The sequence below is a fragment of the Nannobrachium achirus genome, assembly GCF_963921795.1.
Source record: "Nannobrachium achirus genome assembly, chromosome: 13".
In the NCBI taxonomy this organism is placed as follows: Eukaryota; Metazoa; Chordata; class Actinopteri; order Myctophiformes; family Myctophidae; genus Nannobrachium; species Nannobrachium achirus.
Window position 1 is genome coordinate 42038449 of NC_137833.1, and position 13820 is coordinate 42052268.

The 13820-nt window shown below is 41.1% G+C and overlaps 1 protein-coding gene across 1 annotated transcript in view; it reads left to right on the top strand.

Moving 5' to 3' along the window:
- The first annotated feature begins 576 nt into the window (after positions 1 to 576).
- atp6v1ba (ATPase, H+ transporting, lysosomal, V1 subunit B, member a) overlaps positions 577 to 13820 on the top strand; it is a 34980-nt gene continuing 21736 nt past the window's right edge. The window contains exon 1 of the mRNA XM_080739740.1: positions 577 to 759. Within this exon, the coding sequence (XP_080595866.1) occupies positions 654 to 759 (106 nt within the window). The 5' untranslated portion in view covers positions 577 to 653. The remainder of the gene's footprint in view (positions 760 to 13820) is intronic.

Consider the following 13820-nt stretch of genomic DNA (forward strand, 5'->3'; position numbering starts at 1 on the left):
CACTGTATTAGGCCTTATACCAGGAGTCTTCAACAGGGGGTCCGGGACCCCGAGGGGGTCCTCAGAGTTACTACAGGGGGGCCCACCAAATCTGGGCATCTTTGTGTGCTAGCCGGATCATGTTTTTTTACATTAACCATGTGAACCTTATAGCATCCCTAAATTTCTGAGTGGAACATTACGCCAAAAAAGCAGATCTGCAATATCTGCTATTTTTGGCAAAGAGGTTTGTAGAGGGAAAAGAAGAGCAGAATAAAGTATTTGACGGTTTAAGTGGTTAAATGTCTGAAAATACACATTAGCCCACTCCTTGAACATGATGACAGTGCTGTCAAACAAGTCTATAAGCTGTCTAAGAAATAATTTAATCTGCAACACAATTGTATACAATATGTAGTGCTAGTGGGGGTCCCTGTTTCATCTCTCTCTCTCAGCTAAGGGTCCTTGGCCTGAAAACGTTGAAGACCCCTGATTTATACTGATGCATGCATGGAGCTAGGTGAGAGAGAGAGAGAGGGGGGGGGAGAGAGATAGAACACATCCGGTTAGTGCAGACTGTATCACATGACCAGTCAGTCCATTGGCCCTCTAGTTACTGATCGCAGCGTCTGTCTGTAGTTCAAGGTGCTTCTAATTGTTCCATTTCTCCTTCCATGGCAACGCTGGTGGCAAACAGAGCGATGGACATCAACGGCATGGCAGCGGCGAGGACACACACCCAGGCTGTGACCAGAAACTACATCTCTCAACCCAGGCTGAGTACGTATCATGTCGTATAATGTCTTGCTGTGTGATGTTAGCCAGACTAGCTAACATGCTAGCCTTGATACGTAGGCTGTTAACGTTGGGAAGCACGGTAACTCGCTAACGGCTTGCTGTTGCTTTTAACTGTGACGCTCCAAAATTCGGTCATATTCCTCTTCTTTGGGTAATTTTGATGGATTTGCTTGTCATACGTGCGAGGTGCGTGTCATTTTAGTAAGCCAGCTAACACAGCTGTTAAGCTATGCTAACGGTGTTTTGTCGACCAGTGTCGCATTTTGCGGCCCAGCTACTAATAATAACGATGATTTGTTGGCTTTTTGCGTGATGTGCCTATGCAAATAAGCCTACAGCAGGCAGGCTATTGTGATGGTCACGTTTCTATCATAATGTGCAGTGCAGCAGAGCAGAGCTACTAACGGTGTTTTAGTAGACGTCACGAGCCAGTCCTGAGTGAAAATCAGCTGACTGACTGATATGGTGAATGAATGAATTCCAAACGGAATGCATGACTGTCATCGTCTTGGTTTGTTCGCATTTGGTGCAAAATCATGAACAATTTAGCTCAGTTCTAAAGCTATATGTGGAAATGATGTGGTTTTTTTGTACGGTTGATTTCATAGGTGGTGTTTTGATGCTCACGGTGTGTGTCGTGACAGATGGGGGGGGGGGGGGGGGGGGGGGGGTGATTATCCATCATGTGACGTGGTCACGTGAGAAGCGCAGCATGAGTCTGCATGCAGGTCAGGTCTGTTTTAAAGAAGTAGACTATGTTGCTAATAGTAATAGAGGACTAAATATGGTCTTGGAGTAACTGTTTTTAATACGCATTAATTGAGTTACTGTACAAGTGTGGTCCACGTTATAGAGTGAGCGTTTCCCCCCAATTTGACCTTGATTGATTGAATAATTTATTAGAAGGTCCGTTGCATAAGAATAGGTACAGTTTCATGACAGTACAATTCACTTGTACAAGGTCAACTAAAAGGAGATCCTTTTATGTATCTCATATAACATTGAAAGACAGACGGATAGAACACAGTACTTTGCATAGGATATCATCAATAACTAAACAAAAAAAGCTTTATTACTAGTTACTACATTAGTATTCAATCAAAGTTTGCATAGGAAAAGGTACAGTTGCATGACTGTACAGTTCACTGGTAGATGGTCATCTAAAAGGAGATCCTAGTAAGCTTATTTACACAGGAAACCTTTATGTATCTCATATAACATTGAATGACATCACAATGATGTTGCAATGAATTCCGTCCTTGTCCCTTTTATGCCCATATATGGAGATCCATGATGTCATCAATATCATCCCAGCTCAGCAGAAGGATAGGTTTGGGACCCATTTGGTTTTAACGGTTCCGATTCCTTACAGATTCGTTATCGGAAACCGGTCATAAAAATATGATGGAACCGGCTCCGGTTCTTCAATTTCAGAAAAGGGTACCCGAAAGAACCGGTACAGAAGGATATAGCTGACCTGTTCTGACATCACAATAATGTTGCAAATTAATTCAGTCCCTGTCCCTTTTATGCCCATATATGGAGATCCCTGATGTCATCAATATTAAGCCCATATCTGGCTCTCATGAGGTCTATGACATCAAACATCTATGATGTCAGACTTCAGTCATCTCCATATTTGGGAAAATATGGCTACATTTTGTCCAACTTAAACAACCAACCAGGTCTTTTTTGGTCAAAGTTGATCCCATGCCAAAGCGCCAGCACTCGCCCAGCAGTCTGCACACGCCAATGTGCGCGACCTTGCCCTTAGGGCGTCTTACTGGTATATTACTAGTAAGACACCCAAGGGTGGAATGCGACCTCAGGGTGACATGCAACCTCGCCCTAAAGGGCGAGGTCGCGCCAATTCTTGACAATCTGGCCAACCACAGCGTTTCTCTGACGATTCTAGTTGTTGTCATTCTGGGGGGAGTTTGTTCATGTTTTTGTGAGGGTATCAACCCTAGGAGCTCAGCACACTCACAGAATCATGGCACACTCACAGAATCAATGTTATGCCCATACATGGAGTTCCCTGACTATGTTATGTCAAAACATGCCCATATGTGGACATTACCAAATATGGGCATTTCCAGATATGTCCTTAACTCTTTTAGTGCCACCCGTTCACCACTAGAGGGTGCCCCAGGTGCCATAGAAAATCCCATAGAGATATGCTGGTATATGCAGAAGCCCTGCAGCCATGACTTGCCTGAACACTTTCCTTTGTGCATGTACAGGAAGAGGATGAAGTTAGCTTGAAGTTAGCTATTGGCTACCAAGCATTTTAGAAGCCTTATTTTCGTCAACTTAGCCATGATTAAACCTTGCACACCTCATGCATGGGAAAAAAACAGAGAAGAATGAGCTCTAAAAAATCCAATGCAATCCTGGATTGCATTGGAGTGGATTTGTGCAGTTTGTTCACAGCTTTCAAACAAAAAAATCCGATTGGAAATCCGTTCAGGCATTCTTGAGATAATCGCCATTATGTTTTACATGTTATGTAAACAAACATGGCTGCCCTGTATGTTAGATGGGGTTGTATGGGGGTGGAACATGCAAAATCGCGATTGAAATCATGTTCACTAGATTTGATGGGGTCCAAAAAAAAAAATTTTTTTTAAAAATTTAAAAAAAAAAAAAAAAAAATTTTTTTTTTTTTTTTTAAAACCGAATTTATTCGGTTTTGGCATTTCTTAATACGTTTTAAAAAACCGAACTTTTTCGGTTTTGGCACTGGATGAGTTAATATTGATAACATTGGGACAGGGATCTCCATATATGGGCATGAAACATATGTTAATTAGTAAAGCCAAGCTTAGGTTTGATGCCTTGGGATTTCTATATTTGGACATAAGTGTGTACCCAATAGGTCATCATCTGGAAAGGTAGGGTGTAAATCAGAGTAAAGCAGGCTTTTGAGCTAGTTAGGGCCAGAGATTGATGACATCAGAAATCCCCATATATGGGCATAAAGGGATTTTGCTTTTGGGAATGCCCATCTATGGCATTTTTATTTTATTTTATCCTTTATTAATAAAATTACATGTATGTATCCATATACATATGGAGTTCAATATTGATGTTTTTGGAGAAGGTATGTTGTAAATGTATGCTACTTAGTAAGGGGCCTCAGGTTAGATACTCTTTGTATGGCATCTGGAGGTCCTTGGCGTCGATTAGTAGTATGCCCAGCACATAAGATGTGGGACGTCACAAAGCCTGCGGCCATGTATCATTTTCCATCAGGCCTGTTGGTTTTCACGCTCCAGTGCGGCGTTCATGCGCTGCAAGTCAATGGCAGACTTGGCAGTCAGACAGACAGCCATTGACTCCGGCCTAACAATGGCTACTTTCTATGACGGTAGTCCCATATGACATGATGGACTGGACTATCTCCATATATAGTGTTATCCACATTTCGTGTAGCTGCCCTGTACAGGAAGTGATGTCACAACTCGCTGACATCACACTGACATCACAGAGGCTTCGGAAGGACGGTCACGAGGCTTCGGACACTCAAGCGACACGATTCTTCAGAGTATATGCGACCTTCGGTCGCAATAATATCGCTGAAAGGATCATTAAAGTTTCTCATTTATCATCTTCTTTGATCATTGTAAACTAAAACAATGCAAGACCAAGTAGGAATTAAAGGTAGAAATGATATTGATGACTCCCCCTTTTATCCCTTTTAAAATCTCACTGTTGTGTGGTGCCTGGTGTCTCAGCCACTGCACAGACTGTGCGCTCACACAGAGTAGTTGAGGACCCAAGTTCGTATCTGACCCTGTCTTTTATCTCATGTTTCTCCTCTCTCTGTGCACTTGGTTTCCTGTCTCGATACACTCTTGTCTGAATTAAAGGATAAAAATTACCCCAAATGAATCTTTAAGATCTCACTGTCGATGATCTACATTCACTTTCACAACTAAGATACTTACCCAGATCACCTATGAAATATAGACACGTCTAACGCTAGAAGTGCTAATTGAGTCATCAACTGTCTACAATTTGCTGCCACCATTTGAAGCAGTTTTACAGGCGTAATTTCACAAGGATGTGAAAATTGGTACATGGCCAGCTTTCAGCCCTGTCCCACATTTATTTAATTAGTCCAGAAGCTAGATGAAACCTTTTTTAATTTGTATATTTAAAAGAAGCTCACAGAGTCACGGCATTGCATATTTGCCATGAAGTCTTGATTAAGCACTGACTAACAGTAACAGCAGTTAATCAGTGTTATTAAAGAATATTGATTGATAACCTTTGTATCTGTGTAAATCCAGGAACAATTTCAGCCTTTCTGGCCCTGTTACCAACTTCCACAGTACTGATACCTTTTGTTTGCTATCATGAACGTCTGTGTGTTCCGCTATGCACTGGTTAGTTTATTTTTTCCTGTGTTATTTCTGGGCCCTCTGACTGACATTCCGCCTAGTTCACATCATCCTCATTATGCCTTTTGAACACTTCTCAGGCCATGAAGATGGCAAGGTGATGTTTTTCCTTGTGAGAGTATAAGGCAAGCATACACTAAAAGCCTCTTAGCAAAATGGGAAAGGGAATGAAATGACTTAATGGAGCTGAGGCTATCCGAAAGCTAAGGATTGGAGATGCTGCCTGTTAGAACCCCCATTCTGTCAGGGGGGGGGAGGACCTCTTCCCTCTAATTTCTGCCTCCTATTTTCACTCTCATCATCAAACGTAATGCCCCAAGCAGCAAGGTCAGGCTGAGGCACATTCTGATGATGTTCAGGACAGGTTGCAGTTTGAACCCAAAGGATAATCTCAAGCAGCTGTTGGGGAAACAGTGGAGACCTTTTTATACTCACCTAATGCATGATGTCCTCCCTCCTCCACTTAATCTCACAAATGTTAAACTGTATTAATATTGAATGTTTCCAAACCTTGTTTTTTTGTTGTAAAGTATGGATAATATCAAGTTGAGATGAACTTCTATCTCTGCGTTGGTGGCATTTTACCGTTTGAACTCGGCTGTTATACATTTCTTTTAAATTCCTTTGTTAATTACATTGACCGTCATTGAACCGATTATTTTGAAAGCAACCCATTACCTAATTTCTTTTAGGACAGAAATGACATTGAAAATAGAAGTGCAAGGTGTTGATGGTTTTGCATTGCTTTTGTGACTTTACAGGGTCCCTGAAGGAGACTTTTCTTGGATGGAAAAGGGAAAATAAACAGAGGTTTATCACCAGAGCAAGTCTTTTCTAAGAGGCCTTTGTCTCTGATGTCACATGCGACAAAGGCTATTAACCCACAAAATGTCTTTCTGCCATTGTTTTAGTGGCTGATTCAGTCATTTGGGGATATGAAAAGAGAAGGCAGTATGCTTCTTTGTGAGGAACTAATTAATGGCAATGATTAGTAGTCTAGTCACAATAAACAAATGTCTCATCTGTCAGCATCAAAGTAATTTCTATAAAATCTGTTATTTTTGTAACGGTTCTATAATCTGCATTCTAATTAAGTCTAAGCAGCTAGCTTGTCAGTGAAAGAAGTGTGGGCGTGTGCCATTCTTTTAATGAAAGAATATGAAAATTTGGACTAAACATGTGACACCATTCCTGATGTTGCAAGAGGACAAACCTATTCAAGTAAATGGTGCAAACTAGGGCTGGGTTCGGTAACCGCCGTATCGCGGTATACCGCGGCCTACCGCGGTGTCAGGGTCCTTACCGCGGTCAAAAAAGACAAAAAATAGGCTATTTTTATTGAGAACGAGCGAGTTTTAAAACGGGGGAGAAGCGAGGACCGCATGCGCTTCATGCCGCTCTGCTCTGGGCCGCGCACCACAGGTTTGGAACAATTGGAAGCTTGGCCCCGCCCGTCACAGTCTCCGACAGAGAGTGAGACACAGTAGACACTGGAGCAGTGCAGTAGCCTCAGAAGCGTTAAACTTTCTCCATAATCCACACGACACAACTCACACAAGTATGTTTATACATACCTCGTGGCCGTTTCTTTTTTTATTCATACGCGCGGAGCGCGAGGACTAAAACCGAAAATGAAACCAGCGCTAGTGAGTACTTTTACAGTATAGCGCGTGTGCCCGTCGTTGTTCGACTACAACCTTTTCTGTCAAGTCTGGTAACTAAAACCTGTTTACTATGTTTATATCACCACTCAATCAATGCGATTTGAGACGTGAGTTTGCATAATCACAGACCGTACGTACACAATCACTATACCCGTCTCATCTGGTTTGTTCACAAATAGCGTGCAGTGTCTGAAGCCCCAGTAGCCTACCAGTGGCGTCAGTTCAGAAAAAGCTAAGGTATGGCAACATGACAGACACCAGTCATGTTGCCATACCTTAGCAACAGGCACGATGAAAGTACATTTTATTATTTCCCCCTGTAGCCTAGGTATGGCAGGTGCCATATAGCTTGCCATACCCAATTGACGCCTCTGTAGCCTACGTTACTATAGTAACCCGACACTGCAAAGATCTACAAGCTCAGAACGCGTTGCGAACGCGACGCGTTGTGAGCTTGTAGATCTGCTACTTTCAAAAGCCAGACCCACTGTGCTGTACGGGGAACTCGAGCAGTCGGGCTTATAGGACCGTGGAGAGACGAATTTTGGGCAGATGATAGGAATATTTTGTCTTATCGCCGAACCTTAATTAATAGATACGGGGGTGCGGTAATTACCGCAATACCGGCGGTAAATGGGAGGACGGTAACCGCGATAACAAAATGTTGATACCGAGCCACCCCTAAAAAACATGTCTATTTGAATAGATGGTTGGTCATATAGAGAAGTTAGCATAGTTAGTATTTTAGAAACTAAGAAAAACCCAGTCATTCTTAACTTCCGCTAAAGCTGGATCACTTTTCTCCCCTCCTAAAGATCGTTTCCTCAGGGGAAAAGGGGTGTTTAACTGCGTAAGCTGTGCTGATGCAGAAGTCACATGCACACGGCCTTTGAAAATATAACCTATTACAACACAGGTTGTCTGACAGTTTGTCTGTTTCAGTTTGTGTTGTTCCAGTTTAAGTTTCTGATTTTCACATTGCCAAGAATGAGAAATGCAATAGAGAGGCTTTGTATGCAGAATGGTTTGGCAAACAGGTGACCATGTGTGATAAAATGTGCTTTATCCATGGTTACAGTTTGAAATTATTGTGAACACAACACTTGGCATTAAGGTCAAACATCTATCTCTACCGTTTGGGTTAGCTCTGGTCCATGGCATTAGAAGGTGTTCTTCATAACGCTATGTCAGTTATGATCCGGTGTGCCCGCAGGAAATGCTGCGCACTTCTCGTCTGTAATAAAAAATATAGTTTTGCTACTTGCCTAAGCAAAGACGGCTTTCGGGAATTGAAAGCCTACGTTTCTTAGTGGGCACACGCGGAGCCGCCCACCTCACATCTAAAATACACGTTTTGGCCATAAAAGAAAATATTTCACTGGAAGTCAAAATCTGGTCAATGGGAATGAAATGGGCTCCCGTGTGTTTCCACTAAGTAAAGTAGGCTTTCAACTCCCTAAAGCCGTCTTTGTTTTGGTGAGTAGCAAAATTGTATTTCTTATTTTTACTACAGACGAAAGGATAATCACTGACCTAGCGTTAAGGAGAATTCCTAACGCTATGGACCAGAGAAAGGGCTGGGTCACAGTCAAAAATGCTGTACTCCTGCCAGTAAAATGTCCCACAGACAAGAGGTCCCACTCTGCTCACCACCAATTTGCTCCCAGTCCTAGCATGATTACAAGCTTGGTCTCCCAATCAATGCATTGAGGTTTTACATATGGCTTCTGTGTACCTGCAGGGTTAGTCATTCTGAGGCTGTCATCATCATGAAGGGACATGTGGCTTGTCAAAACAGGGATCGGTTGGTAGGGTTAAAATGAAAGAAGTGCAGTGCACCTTGGCTTGGCAACAGTCTTCCACTTTTAGCAAAAAATATGTTCCGTTTGAATCTCTGTTGTGCCTTTTTTAACAGTACAGTTGCTGTTATATACTATTGGCACAGATTGTATTCACAACAAAAAAGTAGTTGGATACCCCAAATAGCTTGACAACAATAATGGGTGATGATAACCTTGTAGAGCACACACATTTTTGTCATTTACTTTTTTTTCCCTCATTTCACTGAACCTCAGAGCCCTGTTGGCCTATTGCTGCCAGTTATGACCTTGCTTTTTTGTGTCTCTTGAAGGTTATTTCAGTTTCATAATAAAAAGAGATCATTCAGGTAATGGCATTCATTCATTAACCTTCTATTTTATAATACATTTTCATTCATCCATTATTGAAACTAGAAGAGGTCTCTACTTTGTGGCAAACAGGCGGTTGCAACCTGTCCAGAGCAATCATTTTTGAATTGTTTAAACTGTAGACGCTGGCAATCTGTTTAAAATTGGTCAGTTAATATAATGAACTCAATAACCATGCTACCATCCCTTCCAAGAGGCCAGCAAGGCCATGAATGAAAGTAAACTAGCATGTGTTGCAATCTATTTGTAATATATGCTTGGATATTTGTGTAGGTTGTAGTTGATAACCGTATATCTATTTAAAATTATGTTTCTGCTGAAGTGCATGCAAAGAAATATGTAGAATTGTATTTATCAATAAACATTTAAATAAATATATTTGACTTGTACACACTGTATATACCTTGCTTTGATTGAAAATGTCTGGCAGCTATCCACTGCCCTGTACTGTAGTGATGATAATGTTTGATCCCTTGCAAACATCCACAGTGTTTCAAATACAAATATCCAACACACATCATCAGTTTGCTTCAATATTGTTTTGCATGGGCATAAGGAAGGTACATGTTGGCTGTTTTTGATTTCAAGTCAAGTGTAGTATTAACATTTTCATACATATTGACTACTCATGTAAAGCCAAATAAAATTCACGATTGAACAGATACAGACTGCCACATCCACACAACCCGTTATCTTGCATTTGCATGCCAAATGGGTTTGCTTTGGATTGAAATGAAGTGAAACACAAACTAAGGCCCCATATACACAAAGACAATAAACGGAATCGTCTCAAGAAATGTGTGTGCCCACATGAAACCACTGTCTGAGAACGGCAAGACCGTCCCCAGAACGCACCAAACCCACTGTAGTATATATGCCAGGCCTGTGAGTGGCGCTGTAAAGCTGCCACAAAGCGGCAAAAAGAGAGAAGAAAAGCAATTATTTTATTTTTTTGCCTTTCTTTTTATCATGTCCTCTTGTTGCTGACGGAGGTAATGTGGGAGGGAGGAGTACCTCACACTCAAAAGCAACATGTTTGATGTTGTTGGGAAGGGGGGAGAGGGGGGCTCGGCACATGCGTGGTTAAGGGACAGTTTGTGCTGCAACGTCATAGTTTCAGGAATGATCCATATTCGAATGTTCATACGGAGGCGTGAAGCTGGCGTCTTCAGATTGATTCACTCTAGGAGCCGGTTTTCAAAGATGTGCGTATTCGAGCACGCAAAATGCCTGCTCTTTGTGGCAGAAATGTCTAAACAATGAAAAGCGTATGCGGAATCACCTACGATCGTTTTCGTATGGATGCCGCCTAAATCACCAATTCACCATTACTGAAATGTCTTTGTAGCTCATCCTGACCTGTTGTATGCATTGTGACAGCGGCTGTAGTATCAGGAACCTTGAACCAAATTACTTCATCAAATTGATTTGTTGACTCAAGTGTTTTCATGTTTTTGGGAGGGTGGTTCCTAGTTTAGGTTCAAGGCAATTAGCATTCCCATCTTCCGAGTGTGTGTGAGAAGCTCCAAGTAGCATGGCCTAAGACATGTGTCTGTGAGCCTGCACATCCTAGTTAATACTGCTTTGTACCACGCATTCACTGTCAGAATGATGATGCATCCCCATCTCCGTCCTAGCTCCATCCCCTCCCTTATGCCCCCCTCTCTCTTTTAGCTGGGAAATTGAATTGTGTTGGAATGCTCTGTGCCTCTTTTCTCTGGCACTTGAATGGGCCTTTAGTATTTCACACCAAGGTGTCCTTCAGGGTGCGAGGTCAGGCTACCAAAACAGCTTCTAGTGGCGGATTAGGACCAATTAACATCTCTGTACACAAAGGGCCCTGGCAGCTGAACAGGCCACAGGGTGACCCACACTGCTGTTGCATGCCAAGCCAGGGGATCGCTGCACTTGAGCTGAAGTAGCAAAAGAGGGGTGGAGAAAGTTTTTCAAACCTAATGGGAAATGTTGCTACTTCAAGCCATATGAATGTATAGCCCATTGAGTAATCGTTATCTTGTGAAATGAGCGAGCAAACTCCTTAAAATTGTGGAACGGAAGAGGGTACTAGCACTCTGAACTGTACTATTTTTCATGGTGTGAATGATGAGGTCCTGTGTAGCTCAATGGTTGAGGATGGTAAAAACATTGCATAGGTAGAGGCTTTATTCCCACTGGGACCATCATGCCTACAATGCACACTTATGGCATTAACAATACATGTACATACCATGCTGTCGATGTGTCTTTGTCTATTAATTCACAGTTTGGCCATATTTTCTCTCCTTATTTTCTTTATTGAGCAAGTGAAGGCAGTGTGCAGGTGTTTTTCCCCCTTCTCCATAGTCATTCAAATGTAACTGAACTTAGCTGAAATAATTGAGTCAATGTTGGCTAAACATAATTTTGTGCTTTTAAGCCATGGATGTTTACATTTCATTTATTAATGGACCTTCTCTCCAGGGACTATTTTTGACTAGCTAGACCTTTCAAAGCAATTTGCTCTTTAAAATGCGGGAGCGTGTCACTGTTTCTACATGTCATCTTTTCGACAACCTAACCTAACCCAAACCCTAACCTCCGTGTGGGGTGAGTTGCTAACCTGCCGATGCTCCGAAATGTTGCGTTGTCGAAAGAGCGAGATTTCCCCTAAAATGCAACGGATTGATGGAAGGATTTACAAACTGCTCAATGACATTTTGTCTGTTTGTTGTTAAGCCTACAAGCAAGTTTAAGTCTCTGTAAGTTGTCTGTCAATACCATACTAAAATCGATGTAATGGCTTCCTCAGACACAGTATGCTTTGGAAAATGGTTGTCAGTATTTAATGTTGACTCTGACTTATACAGTGTGTCGTTCAGTCGTTGTCAGTGGGCTAAATGGCTATTATGATCCTTTAAGATGTTATATATTGTCTTTGTTTCATTTGTGCATAATCTGTTTGTGTTGGCCAATCTTTTATGTTGGAGGGCCATGTTTTTATTTTCATCTTTAGTCAGTTTTATAATTTCAAAAGAAAATGTTTAATGTATGTGAATCCAGGTGATGGCAACATACATCTTTCCTACCCACAATAAATAGGATGGTAAGGTCACTTCAAATATCTTGTAATTATGTATGTCTCACCATCGCTGTTACCACCAAGCATCTCCTATTAGTGTGCAATGGACTTTTGTGATTTCTAAAAGGTTACTGTATAATTATACAGCTGCAATTTTCCATGAATCATCATTATTATAACCCTTTGGTAACCAGCCATATGTATCTGTTTTGAGATATATGGGCAATTTGTAGGCTAAGTGTAGCTATTAAGTCCTTTTATGAACATGACCACGCAGTGCACCTTCTGCAGGCTGTCTGCAGGCTGTCTTTGGGGGGCAAAGAGCTGAACAATAAAACATCATGTCTTGAATTTTCAGAAAGGTACATGAATAAAATATGTTGTCTCACGTTGAAAATATCACACTTAATCCAGTATAAATTATTTAGAGTTTCAAAGCGTGATTTTAAAATGATAATACCTGGAATTAAGACGCTTTACGTGTGTGTGTGTTTGTGTGTGTGTGCCAGGGGAGAAGGGTAAATGGAGAATGACAGTGGTTTACGTTATGTCCAATGACCATTTTGTTACTTTTTCAATTTTGTAATTTATGTTAAGGCTCAAGTTTGTTCACAAAATAGGTGAATGGAAAATGATTTGAAACTTTCATAAGCCATCATAAGTCCAAAATGTGTTTATTTTCTCATGTTCAAACATTGCCAACATAAGCAAACCTATTACAAGTTTGAATGTCGAACATTGAAACAATGTTTATACTTTTTAGTTTTTCTTTTATTTATTCAATTACAAATTATTGCATTGAACTTAAACATGTTAGTTCTTATTTAAACTGCTAGGTTGAATAGTTACCCATCTTCCTTTGATGCTCCTCCTGTGGGAGGAGCATCAAAGAGGGACATGTAAACAATGCACGTGCGTTTTCAGACACTAGAAGCAGCCTTGCTCAAGGACACATTCACTTGCTCATTTCTCTTTGTAAAATAAGAGTGAGGATTTCCTTCCCATCTGAAGGGATCGTTTCAGGAACGCTTTCTATGGTCTATCCCAGTATTGGGGATTAGTGCTGCACTAAAACAAACAGTGTTACATTATATGACTCATTAACCTAGTTCTCATCTAACATATAATTCACCAAATGTCTGAGTGAGTGTCTGAGTGAGTGTCTGAAACAGCGTTTCTCCTCAGTGGCTGGAGCAATTGATCTGAAATCGCATCACCAATAGCATATGAACACACCTGACATAACTGTGAAGCCCGTTTGTCACTTTCACAAATCGTTTAATTGATATTAATTTATTAGTGAATTAATTTTTCCCATTGACTTATAATGGGAATCGCAAAAACTCACATTCAATATTTTTTTTCTCGCAAACCATAGGGGCTACAGTTACAAAACTCTGAGAGGAGATTTATAATGATATCAAGGATTAAATAAAAAATAACTTTGTCAGTTGGCCTCATGGTGGCGCTATAACAGTCCACTTTACGTTTCGGCCTGTAACTCTTGAACCGTAGGTCGGAAAATTAAATTAAATTTTTTCCCCTGGATTCCTTGGGTCAATACGCATCTCCCCATATAGGCCCCGCCCATTTGCGTCAGGATAGATTTTCCGCCATTTTGAATTTTCTCCAAAACACACTTTTTGCTCCTTTTCCTACATATTTTCTTCAAATGTCACGAAAATGGGTACACATGATCTCTGAACCCATGCAATGAACATAGTCA